Source organism: Vipera ursinii (assembly GCF_947247035.1).
Source record: "Vipera ursinii genome assembly, chromosome: 8".
Lineage (NCBI taxonomy): Eukaryota > Metazoa > Chordata > Lepidosauria > Squamata > Viperidae > Vipera > Vipera ursinii.
This window is the reverse complement of record NC_139519.1, coordinates 15,190,319-15,203,117: the sequence shown is the minus strand read 5'-3', so window position 1 is coordinate 15,203,117 and position 12,799 is coordinate 15,190,319. Positions and strand designations below refer to the sequence as shown.

Genomic DNA, 12,799 nt, shown 5'->3' with positions numbered 1-12,799 from the left:
GAATTGATCAGTGCAGGCTCATCATACGGTGTGTATGAACTATTTAGTGAGCTAACTTTTAATAAGCTTAGAATGTGAATGCTCACACAAGCTGATGGAAAGCAAAGAAGGTATACTGAGAAGCACTCTCGTGCATCAATTTCTTTGGTCTGCTTGCATGCGGAGCAGGGAGGGAAAGAACCATTATACCAGGAATGTCAAACTCGCAACATCACCTGACGTGTCGTGACGTATTGTGACTTTTTTTTTTGCCCTTGCCGGCAATGGTGTGGGTGCGGTTTTGGTATGATGCATCCAGCCCACGGGCCAGCAGTTTGACATCCCCGCATTATACTGTTTGTTCCTGAAATAAAAAAAAATACTTGTAATATAACATGCTCAAACCTGTTGCCTCATGGTTCGAGAGGTGGAGCACCAATTTGGTTCGAGAAGTGGAACACCAGTAGGGTTGCAAGGGATCTGAAAAAAGCAAAAGAGGATGTGGACAATTAGAAAAGAGGAGAAATTGGAGAAAAGGAGGATGCTCAAACGCTTTTAACTTTCTTGGCCTCTGCAACAAAAATTATGTGAAAAACTGCCCCTCTCAAAGACCTGTAAGAAATTACTTTTTCCAGCACCGGAAAGACTGGGTTTTCAATCCCAGAAAAGGTGCTAGAGCATTATCCATAAAGAAGATCGTTTGTGACACAGGGTTGAAATAAAGAGTCCTTGCACTAATGATGTTACCTAGTTTGGCTAATGAAACATTTACCAGAAAACAACCAAGCTCAGAGATCACCAAGGACCCATTGAATTAAGCTCACTTACAGTATTAACTTGCCATAGCACTAATTAAGAAAGATTTGCCCCTCAGTGAAAAGCTGCTCATGCAGCTTGTTAGATACTCAAAAAGCTGGATGGAGAACATGGACTCTCTTTTTTTTGTCAGATGTTTAGTAACTCCAAGCAGGAGAAGGAACTGCAAGGATTTCTGCCATCATCCCAAGATTCTCCTCCTATCTCCTGGGACGTTCGCAGTCGGTGTTGGCAGGGGGGCAGAGATCGGCCCCTAGGTCTCTCGTTTGTGGAGTTCCTCAGGGGTCTGTTCTCTCGCCTCTCCTGTTCAACATCTACATGAAACCGCTGGGTGAGATCATTCGTGGTTTTGGAGTTGGGTATCATCAATATGCTGATGATACCCAACTTTTCATTTCGACCCCAAACCACCCCAGTGATGCCCTCGCTGTGATGTCCCGTTGCCTGGAGGCGGTTCGGGTCTGGATGGGGAGGAACAGACTTCAACTCAACCCTGACAAGACTGAGTGGCTGTACATTCCGGCATCCCGGGACATTCAAAACGTTCCATCACTTTCTATGGGGGGTGAGTCTTTACCCCCCGTAGATAGGGCTCGCAACTTGGGAGTCCTCCTGGATGCACGGCTTACCTTAGAAGATCATATAGTAGCCGTGACCAGGGGGGCTTTCGCACAGGTTCGCCTGGTGCGGCAGTTGCGGCCCTATCTAGACCGGGATGCCCTGTGTACGGTCACTCATGCGCTCGTGACCTCTCGTCTTGACTATTGCAATGCTCTCTACATGGGGCTTCCCTTGAAGACCACTCGGAGGCTCCAACTGGTACAGAATGCGGCCGCGAGAGTTGTCTTGGGAGTTTCCCGGTACTCCCATGTTACACCTTTGCTCCGCGAGCTGCATTGGTTACCAGTTGTCTTCCGGGTGAGGTTCAAGGTCTTAGTGATGGTTTTTAAGTCCTTACATGGCATGGGTCCGGAATACCTCGGGGACCACCTGCTGCCGGCGTCGACTCCCCTCCGCCCCGTGCATTCCCACAGAGAGGGCCTCCTCAGGGTGCCTCCAGTCAGAGAATGTCGGCTGGTGGCCCCCAGGGGGAGGGCCTTCTCTGTGGGCGCTCCGGCTTTGTGGAACCAGCTGCCGGTTGAGCTCCGGATGGCACCGGATCTCCGCTCCTTCCGGCGTGGGTTAAAGACCCATTTATTTGAACAAGCTGGCCTGGCCTGATGGGGAATCACTTAGGGCTTTAATATTTATATATATTTTTTATTGTTTTTATTGTGGGCAATAATTTAATTCTTTTTTAACTTTTGTACTTTTGTAGTTTTAAGATATGCCCTGTTCACCGCCCTGAGTCCTTCGGGAGAAGGGCGGTATAAAAATTTAAATAAATAAATAAATAAATAAATAAATAAATAAATAAATAAGCTTCTTCAGCTCCGACTGGATGCAGGGGAATAGAAAAATTTGGATTAAATGACCATCTGTCTACAAGGAATATAAATCCTTCCATTCCCACCATCCCATCAGAGCTGAAGAAGCTTCTTGGGTGAGAAGCGAAACGTCTTCAAAGAAAAATAAAGAAAGTCCAGTTGCCTCCTGAAAAAAGAGCACCTTTTGGCATCTCGGTAGCTTTCTTCTCTGCCCAGTTATGGAAAACCTTGGACCCCTGTTTTGCATCTTCCCAGGAACAAGCGCTACCGGAACATCCACCCTTGCTCCTCCTAACCAGGGCATGAAGGCGCCCCAGTTTGCTTTTTCTTTCCGTCTCTCTGAAAGCTGCCTCCGCCTCCTTCCCAGCCGGTATCAGCCATTACTTAAAAGTCTTTCCAACTTTCAAGTGGTGCGTCCCTCTTATCCTGGCACAAAATTGGCCCCGGGTTAAGAGAAAGAAGCGTCTCTAATTTAATTTGAGAGGCCTTAAATCAGGGGTCTTCAAACTTGGCCCTTTTATGACTTGTGGACTTCAACTCCCAGAATTCCTCAGCCAGCAAAGCTGGCTGAGGAATTCTGGGAGTTGAAGTCCACAAGTCATAAAAGGGCCAAGTTTGAAGACCCCTGCCTTAAATAGAACATTTTTTGCTCAGGGCAGATAAGTCGCCAGCTGGGACTGATTTTGGTTGGAAGAACGCTGGAAAGAAGCGAGCGGCAAAAAAAGTCCCAACTGAACCCGTTGGCGCGCCAGGGCGCGCCCCTCTTTCCAAAATCTATGGTGGAGCATGCGCAGTCGTCGCCATGCCGCGCGGAGTTTGGTCGCCTGAGGTCTCGCGAGATTTCCGCGACGAGGCTTCCACCCTCGCGTGCCCGACGCGTTTGTTGGCTTCGCGGCGGTGAAATGCATTCAGACGACGTGAGTTGGGTTGGGGCGGGGCGGGGAGAGGTGCCTGGGGGGTTTCGAGTGGTGTGGTGAGGAGTTATTCTGGGAAACGGATGTGGTTCGGTTCGGGCGGTCCGGGGATCGCCGCTCCCGGATGGGCTTCCTCCTTCCACGTGGGAGCGGAGGCTGTTGGGGCTGGGAGCGCTTGGGCTGCATTGAGCGTCGGGATCAGCTCCTTGGGACACGTGCTCAGCTTTTAGGGAGAGTACCTGCCAAGAGCCGTCCTCTTCCTAACTAAAGTCTCTAAAGAGAAGAGAATGCTGGAGCATGTGCAGAATGCCCCGGCTTTATCCCCGACTTCCAGCATCTGGATGTAGACAGTACCTCTAGGCATGTGCAGAATGTTCATTGATATATATATATATATATATATATATATATATATATATATATATATATATATATATATATACATACATACATACATATATATACATATATATACATATATATGTATATATATATATATACATACACATATATATACATATATATGTATATGTATGTATGTATATATATATGTATGTATGTATATGTATATATACATATATATGTGTGTGTATGTATATGTATATATATATATGTGTATATTATATTATACAGGGCTTTTTTCCTCATAGAACGCTCAGAACGGAGTTCCGGCACCTTTTTTGGATGAAACCTTGTAGGGTAGGCAAGGCGGGTTGTATGACATGTGTGAGTTCCGGCACCTTTTTCTTTTACAAAAAAGCCCTGTATATATATATATATATATGACTCCAGCATTAAGTTCTGGGTATGAAAAGTAGGGAAAGGCAACCCCTGAGCATGGGCAGAATGTGGGTATGGAAATTTGGAGACAAAAAACAAAAATGTGGAGACAAAAGAAAACAAGGCAAAGCATGTTTATATTTCAATAGAAAGCTCAACTATACAAGATACAGATATGTTTTATATAGAATTGCTTGCTTTGATGGGCTTTTAGTCTATTTTATATCTCTCCCTGTTTGTACATACTGCCAAGTGCATACCACACAGGTATTTTAATACACAAGAGATCCCTAGAACTACATCGCTTCCTTCTTCTGTTTCAATAATGTTGTATCCACATGTTATCATCCTGCTCTTTTAACTTATTAAGGAAATTGTATGTCCCTGTTAGTAGAGCACCCAACGGTAGATAATGTAATTTTAAAAAAATCAGTAAACAGAAACAGTGGCATCAGTTGTGCATCATTAAGTTAGATCTTGTTTGGTTCACCCAAATAACTTCCCCAAAATGTGTACATTTTGAGCCAAAAAGAGAAGATAATCATTAACACCATCTTTTTTCTTTTAGATTGTTTGGGATACTCTTGGTAACAAACAGTTCTGCTCATTTAAGATCAAGTGAGTATTTACTATATGTGCTGAATTCAAGGGTTAGAACCGAAGGGGAGATAACTCATTTCTTGTAGATATTCTGGATTACATGATCAATCTGTCTCAGATACCATGCCAATGATCTGGTTTTATGGGATTTGTTGTCAGGTGGTTTTCTCTTGGGGTGGATTTTTTTTTGGACAATGAATTTAAATAACAAATTCATTCACATTTCCAATTTTTTAATATCTCATGTTTTTCTCCACCAGCATGTTGCAAGGAGGCTATTATAAAAAAATGCCAAAAACAGTTGAGTTGAGTAGAATCAACTATTTGCCAATTTTAGTGCTACGCAAGATCAGCCTTGGTTAGGACTTTTATGGAGACTTCTTGTGAATTCTAGGGTTGTTTGCTGAAACGGAGAGTTGAAAAGCCATCCTGGAGAAATGGAGGAATAAATCACTTTTGTTATGTTGCTGAAGAAATTGCAGAAAGACAGGGACTAGGTCTTCAGGTGTTTATACTATCCAGAAATACTGTTTTTTGCATTACTCAAATTACAATAAAACTACATAGGGAGCAGTAGTGAATTTGGAAGGGTTTATTTTTCTTGGCATTCTGTTTATGTAGAGATGCATTTGGGCCATGGGGATTCTACTTCGGACAGTCCCAAAGTACCTGGACTGTAGCTTGATGTTGGGCCTAGTGATTCTATGGTAATCAGTAATGGAGATGAGAAGTAATGCAAGGTGTTTAAAAGGGACTAACTTTACAACTGTTTCCTTTACAGAACAAAAACTCAGAGCTTCTGCCGAAATGAATATAACATAACAGGCTTGTGCAATCGCTCATCGTGTCCCTTAGCCAACAGTCAATATGCTACTGTTAAGGAAGAGAAAGGTAAAGAGTTCTTACTGTGGCTTTTCAAAATCACAGTATTTTTGCTTTAGTGGAGCAGGACTTGTTAAGCTCCATCAACATTAAGGTTTGGAAGAAGGTTGAAGAACTGCTTAGCTTGCTACAAAAACAATAATAATAGTGTATAAATTTACATGCTGCCAGTGAGTCTGGGGGATTACTGTGGTTAAAAACAAAGAATAATACAAAAATACAGAAACAGCTCAAGACAGAAGATGGGAAAGAAAACAAATGTGAAGGGGAACAAGGAAAAAAAAAAGGATGTCGGTTGTCCTCACCAGAAGCCTAATCTTTACGAGCTAGGTCTTTAAGGCCCTTTGAAATACCAGCAGGATGGGACTCCTTCAGATCTCAGATGGAACCGCATTCCAGAAGGCAGGTGCCTTCTTTAATTGATGGACCCCAGAATAATGAGCTCACCCTGGAGATAATTTCCTGGGAAAAGGCCGGGATCTTGTGAGCATCAATCACAGGAACTTGTAGAATGTGTAGGTTCATGCAGGGGTCTTCAAACTTGGCAAATTTAAGACTTGTGCTCTTCAACTCCCAGAATTCCTCAGGCAGAGCTGGCTGAGGAATTCTGGGAGTTGAAGTCCACAAGTCTTAAAAGTTGCCAATTTAAAGACCCCTGGGGTTAATGCTTCTGGAGCAGATAGCTTGTATCTGAAATTAAGAGTGTGACAAGCCTAACAATGTTTCATATCTCTGCTTATTTTTGCTCACGTTTTAGGACAATGTTACCTTTACATGAAGACCATCGAACGGTCTGCTTTTCCCAATCGGCTTTGGGAACGAGTAAGTTCTCCTTTTGTATGTGCCAGGAGTAAATTTGAGACCTTTTTTTAAAAAAAACAATCCTTTAAGTTTACAGTTTGGATTGACTATCCCTGTAGACAGTGGTAGCCTTTTTTTAAAAAGGTGTTAAGTAAAGAAGGTGCAAAGAAGTCTCCAGTTGTAGGGATTTGATTGCTGGCATTGTTGACTTGAAAAATACTTTGGCCATGGGCATCAACCGTAATTGGTTGCACATGTTGCTAAGCCAAAACCAAAAAAAGCACAATATGTAGACCAAGATACTTTCTGAGCCAGGAGTTACGTGGGCACCTTTAGACAGACCCAATTGAAAACAGTTTTGTGGCAGGATTTCATGGTTTGGGTTTCGCAGAGGATCTTTGTTTCCATGGCAGAATTCTTCATTGAATTGTGCCCTTGAAACTTCAGTGATTTTTTTTTACGCATGCCTCTTGTGTCCACTAGAGCAGGGGTCCCCAAACGGGATCCATGCTGGGTCGATCACTGGGACCAGAGGCTTTGTCTTCCGAGCTTTTGGACTCGTGCTGGAGCCCATCTTCATTTTACAACAGTTTTATTGAAAAATGGCAGTTTCATTTTTCACTAAAACTGCACAAAAAATGTAAAATCAGGTTGACTGACCTATTTTACGACCATCATGACATACGGCTGTAATGGGCAAACTGCACTAAGGTTATATGTCGAGGACCATCAGTATTCCTGTGAAAGAGAAAACAAAAACACTCACAATGCTGATGAACACAAATCTATGGTGTGTATGTGACCCATATTACCTTATTTAGTTCCTGCTTTCCCATGTCCAAAAAGGTAATATTCTCTTGCCCCTTGGCTGAAGTTCCAGATTCTCATTCGGCTCCTTTCTACGGGCTTCAGTGCTGCCCTTGGTCAGAAATAGCAATAGCCCTTAGACTTATTTACTGCCCCATAGTGCTTCATGGTCTACAAATGTCAGCATATGGTCCCCCACCAATCTGGGTCCTCGTTTTACCGACCTTGGAAGGCTGAGTCAGCCTTAAGCTGCTCAGAATCGAACTGCTGGCAGTGGGCAGAGTCAGCCTGCAGGACCACATTCTAACCACTGCGCCACCACAGCTCTTTGCCACATGCCTCCTCCGCTTTCATTTCTGGCAGGTCCGGCTGAGCAAAAACTACGAGAAAGCATTAGAAGAGATTGACGAGAATCTCATCTACTGGCCTCGCTTCATCCGGCACAAATGCAAACAGCGCTTCACCAAGATCACCCAGTACCTGATCCGGATCCGCAAGCTGACGCTGAAGAGGCAGTAAGTGGCCTTGCCCAGGCCTATCCAGTTCAGCTGGGGTTACCGCTGCAGAATGCCAGACGGGCCTGTTGCTGGCCTGAGAGAGCTGCAGCTTCTCGGCAGCTGGCTGGCACAGCTGTTCCACCGACATCTTCTGTCTCTTTCAGGAGGAAACTTGTTCCGTTAAGCAAAAAGATCGAAAGGCGGGAAAAGAGACGAGAGGTAAGATACTCCCATATTACACCCCTCCTGGTGGCTGCATTGGTTGCCGGTTGCCCTTCGGGTGAGGTTCAAGGTGCTGGTTCTTACCTATAAAGCCCTACATGGCTTAGGCCCGGGATATTTACAGGACCGTCTGCTGCCAGGAACGACTTCCCATTGCCCTGTGCGCTCACACAGGGAGGGTCTCCTCAGGGTGCCATCAGCCAGACAATGTCGGCTGGCGACCCCCAGGGGGAGGGCCTTCTCTGTAGGGGTGCCTGCCCTTTGGAATCAGCTCCCCCGAGAACTTCGGATGGCCCCAGATCTCCGGTCCTTTCGTCGTGACCTAAAAACATACCTTTTCCAACTGGCCGACCTGGACTGAAGATGGGGGTTTTAATATTGTTTTAATTTTATTGGTTTTGTAAATAATCAATGGGGCTTTGTAAATTTAATCTTTTTTTAATATTTGTAATTACTGTTTCTATTGTTGTTTTATTGTTGTTAGCCGCCCTGAGTCCTTCGGGAGATAGGGCGGCATATAAGTCCCATAATTAAATTAAATTTAATTAAATAATTAAATTAATTAAATTAAATTAAATTAAGCACCTTCTCTGCCACGGGGATTCCTCGTTCTACGCTGTTTTGCCTGACAAAGCAGCCCCTGCAGAAGTTCCCAGGCTCTGCTGCTGTCTGCACTGGTTGCTGCAACATCTTGAACATAAGAGCTGGGTGCCAGCACCCGGGTGGATATCCTCACCCCATAAAGTCCAGGGATCCCCCTATCAGATGGTGATCCACTTTAGAGCAATGCTAAGATTCACCCTGTCCACCCCTTGGGATGGATCTGTTTATATTGAGTTTGTATTGAGCGTGATAACCAACGTGATTCTCAAGTTTTTTTGGGGAGGGGAACGGCCTTTGTAAAATCCTGGGTTTTTTTTGAGGAGAATGGAAGGAATCAACCCATTCCCACATAATACTACCTTTCATCTTCCACTGTTCCGTTGACTTGTTCCTTGTTTCCTTCTTCCAGGAAAAAGCCTTAATTGCAGCTCAGCTGGACAACGCAATTGAAAAGGAATTACTGGAGCGGCTCAAGCAGGATACGGTATGATCTCTTAACACAGGGCTGTCAAACTGCCGGCCCTCGGGCTGGACGCATCATCCGGAAGCCGCGCCCGCCCCATTGCCGGCAGTGGCAAAACCGTCCCGATACGTTGCACAATGTCACATGATGTCGCGAGTTTGACATGTCTGTTGTAGCAGGAAGATCAGAAAGAGGTTGGGTTGCTAGACCATTTCCAGGTGCTGGAGGAAGGGCACTCAGGTAGCTTACCTGCTCTGGGCTTTAGGTCTCAGAGGCAGGAGCTTAATTGTGATATTTAGCTTAAGCAACAGGTTCTGTGAGGGAGCAGGAAGTAATCCCTGGAGTTCAAGGAGGAGGAGTTAACTACTCAATGGCTGGCAAGTAGTCTGGGCTGGAGATTCCTAGGCCTCCTCCAAGTTGTTAGAGAAACATAGAGTTAGGACAGTGATGGCGAACCTTTTAGAGACCAAGTGCCCAAACTGCAACCCAAAACCCACTTATGTATTGTCGGGTGCCGGGTACGTGTGGCCCATTGGGTGGGCGTGGCTGCAGTGGTAAAGGCAGACTGGGTGGGACTAAAAAGTTCAATCAATTCCAACTTTGCGAGATCTTCTTTCCCCCCCCCCGCGAGAAGCTGAAATTGATTGAACCTTTTTTTTTTGCACACGGCAGCGGAGGCCTAAAGCGAAAAGGTTTTATAAAAGCCAGCTGAAGGCCTGAGACTGGGATGACGGCGTGCGTGCCCACAGAGAGGGCTCTGCATGCCACCTGTGGCACGCGTGCCATAGGTTCGCCACCACGGAGTTAGGATATCGTGGTGGCGAAATCTATTCTGGAATCCAAAACCCTCCAATAAAGGATACATGAAAGGAAGAAAAAAAGTATGAAGCACAAAGTGAAATTTACAATATGGGGAACCTTGATTTAATGAGCCCCCATTTATCTGACTTCAGTGCAGCAGATCCAACATTGAGCTGGATACCCCCTGAAATAATCTTATTGTCTTCAAAGTAGACCAGGGGAAGCAGTTAATTTTAGGCTATTTGTAGCAATTTGTGGAAATGATTGTGAAGGATGCTACTTGATTTAACAAACCTCTGGGAATAGTGGGCACTTCCTGACCCCCAAAATAATCCCTTCAATCAAAGTTTCACCATAAGGCAAGATGCTGCAATGGCCACTAAAGCGATTTCAGTGGAAATTAGCACTATTGTTACAGGTATTTGGAAATTGTCTAATCTGTTCCTGTTCTTGATGTATTTCTCATTAGTACGGCGATATCTACAACTTCCCCATCCACGCTTTTGACAAAGCTCTGGAGCAGCACGAAGCCGAAAGCGAAAGCGACTCAGAGGTGGAGAAAGAGGCAGAGGAGGAACAGGTAATGCTTTAAAAACTCGAGTTGATTTGCTCCAACCATTGGGTGGGGAAGAATGCTGAACAAATATATATGCCTGCAGCAGTGGGGGATTACAGCATGTAGGTACTGAGGAAAAAAAAATCTATAACATAAAAGCTTTCTGTTGCATCACCATCTGCTCTTCTGTTGGGGGGGTCTTACTGAGAGTAACAGAAAGAATAAGCATCCAGTCAGGAAATGTACTTTCCACCAATTAGGACTGTACCCTCCAGATGGCCTGGCTGGGAATTCTAGGAGCTGTAGTCCTAGCTTGGCACTTCAGAGCAGTGTAAGATGCTAGCAGTGTCATGGGCCCTGCTTCATAGCTAACCCAGAATTTCAGATTGTGTTAAAAAAAAAGCCAAGCTTCAAGGCATGGCTGGATTACAAAAGGTTCATGAACTTGGTGCATTCTGCTTCCCCAAACAAAGTGTCCACAAAGATGCTCATATTTCCTTGCTTGAAGACTGGGAATCGGGGTTTGAAATGTAATAAATAAAATTTATACCGCTGCCTGATTCTGAACAACCCTGGGGTGGCTTACAAATTGTTTTTAAGTAATTTGGTATTATAAGAACATTTTATATAAGTTTGAAAAACTGCAGAAATACAAAAGGTACGAAAATCCACAGATTCCCATATTAAATAAACCAATAAGCGACATATTACATTTATACGCTGCCTGATTCTGAGCAAATCTGGGTGGTTTTATTTTTAAAAAATAATTTTATCGCGAAAAGATTTTACATAGGCTTAAAAAAAAATTCAGAAACAAAAAAAGTAGGAAGAAAAAGTAAAAAAATCTAAAAAAGTGACTGTCTTCATAGTAATTGCCATCTCCACATTTTAAATTGCATATCTTAGCTCTCTTCTTCCCAGAGTCTGACCTTTTAAACATGAAATGCTCAGTTCATTTTTATCCATTTTCAGCAAAAAAAAGTCCATAAAGGGCTTTCAGCCTTTTATAAAAGTAACTGTAGTTCCCTCCTTAATCAAGCAAGTCAATTTAGCCATCTCTGCAGACTCAGCCATCTTCACAATCCCTCCCTCCATTATGGGTGTTTGGAATCTTCTATTTTTGTGTATATAAAACTAGTCCATGAGCCTTTTCTAGTTAGACTGTCCATAATTCCTACCCCCCAAGAATTCTGGTTTTCAGTGGTTTACAAATTATAAAAAAAAATTTAAACAAGGAAACAACAGAAAATGAAAGAGCAAAGATGGCTGAGATAATAAATCCAGGTGTAAAAAAAAAGGTGGTTATGCATGAAAAAGTGGTACTTCTCTGTGGATCAGTTATCTTTTTTTAATGCTTTCCTTGTAGGATTTGAACAAGAGGGAATTTGTAGAGGTTGATGAGAGTGATCTCAGCGATTTTGAGGTAAGCGAGACCTGTTAAAAGCCTATAAGCCAACAATTTATAGAGATGCCAAAATCGTCCATGAAATAATTTAAAGTTTGCCTGTATACTCTGTCCTTCCTTCACTGTCAGGAGTCTGTTCATAATTTATTCTGTGACATAACCTGAATATTAAGTGGTCCTGAATTATTATTGTTGAAATCCATGAATGGAAATATAGAAAATATTACTCCATGGATAACTGCACAAGGAGAGACTGAGATCTCTTTAAGTTACAGCAAAGTGCTGACCTTTTCACTAATAAACATAGCAGGATATGTCATACTTCAGTGGCATTTCTTATATTTGCCTGGTTGGGTTGCCCAGTATGTCTTTACCTACTCACCAAGCAAGGCTAGAAATTCAAACTCATGTTACAGCAATGCTGACTCTAATATGGTCTCTGGGATTGCCGAGGTTGTGCATTCCCTGAAGGCAGAGATAGCGAAACCTGCAGGTTTGATTGTAAAAGGCATGCTGTTCCTTAGAGAGAAGAAGGACTCAGACCAAGGAGAGTAGAAGGACAATGCTTTATTAAATTTGTACGCTGCCCGATTTCCATTGACTGGGTAGTTCACAACAAACTACAGTGAAACCAGCAGCTTCCCCCCAGTCTTGGGAGTCAAGCTAGGATCAGGATACTCTGGTCAAGCTGGAATTAATCTTGTTGTCTCTGGGGAGCAAAGAGACCTCAAATTAAAAGCAAGGACTTTCAGAATTGGCATCTCCCGCAGCACAGCCATTTGGTGGAGAATGTTGCAGCAAAGAAATACAGAGGGTTGGGAGTAAGTAAAATGTTTTTGGATTGCCTTCCAGTTGTGTATAACTTTACTTTTTTTCCCCCTGTTGAAGGAAATGGATAAACTGGAGACGAGTAGTGAGGAGGAAGAGAAAGAATCAGAACCCAAATCTAAGGGGAAAACTCCACTGAAAGGGCCATTCAGGCGGAAACGAGCTTATGTTGAAATAGAGTATGAGCAGGAAGTGGAACCACTGTCCAAGTCCAGAGAGACATTACTTGGGAGTTGAGGACAAAAAAAAAAAACTTGGACTGTGAAATAATAGTACATGTCTTCTCCATGGAACTGCCTGGAGGCTTTTTGTATAAAAGAGATGAAGGAACGAGCGAAGTAGAACAAACGAGGCAGTGGCTTTCTGTTTTTAACATCTGCTTCTGCTGTTCTTCCTGACAAGCAGACATGCGAAAAAA

General features: G+C 43.6%; 1 protein-coding gene across 1 annotated transcript; it reads left to right on the top strand.

Annotated features, from left to right (window-relative positions):
- Positions 1 to 3,061: 3,061 nt before the first annotated feature.
- MAK16 (MAK16 homolog) lies at positions 3,062 to 12,633 on the top strand. Its single transcript, XM_083368715.1, has 10 exons — positions 3,062 to 3,139; positions 4,485 to 4,534; positions 5,298 to 5,407; positions 6,156 to 6,220; positions 7,370 to 7,521; positions 7,668 to 7,722; positions 8,738 to 8,812; positions 10,062 to 10,172; positions 11,515 to 11,571; positions 12,442 to 12,633. Exons 1-10 carry the CDS (start codon positions 3,125 to 3,127, stop codon positions 12,616 to 12,618), a joined length of 867 nt encoding a protein of 288 aa, XP_083224841.1. The 5' UTR covers positions 3,062 to 3,124; the 3' UTR covers positions 12,619 to 12,633.
- Positions 12,634 to 12,799: the final 166 nt, after the last annotated feature.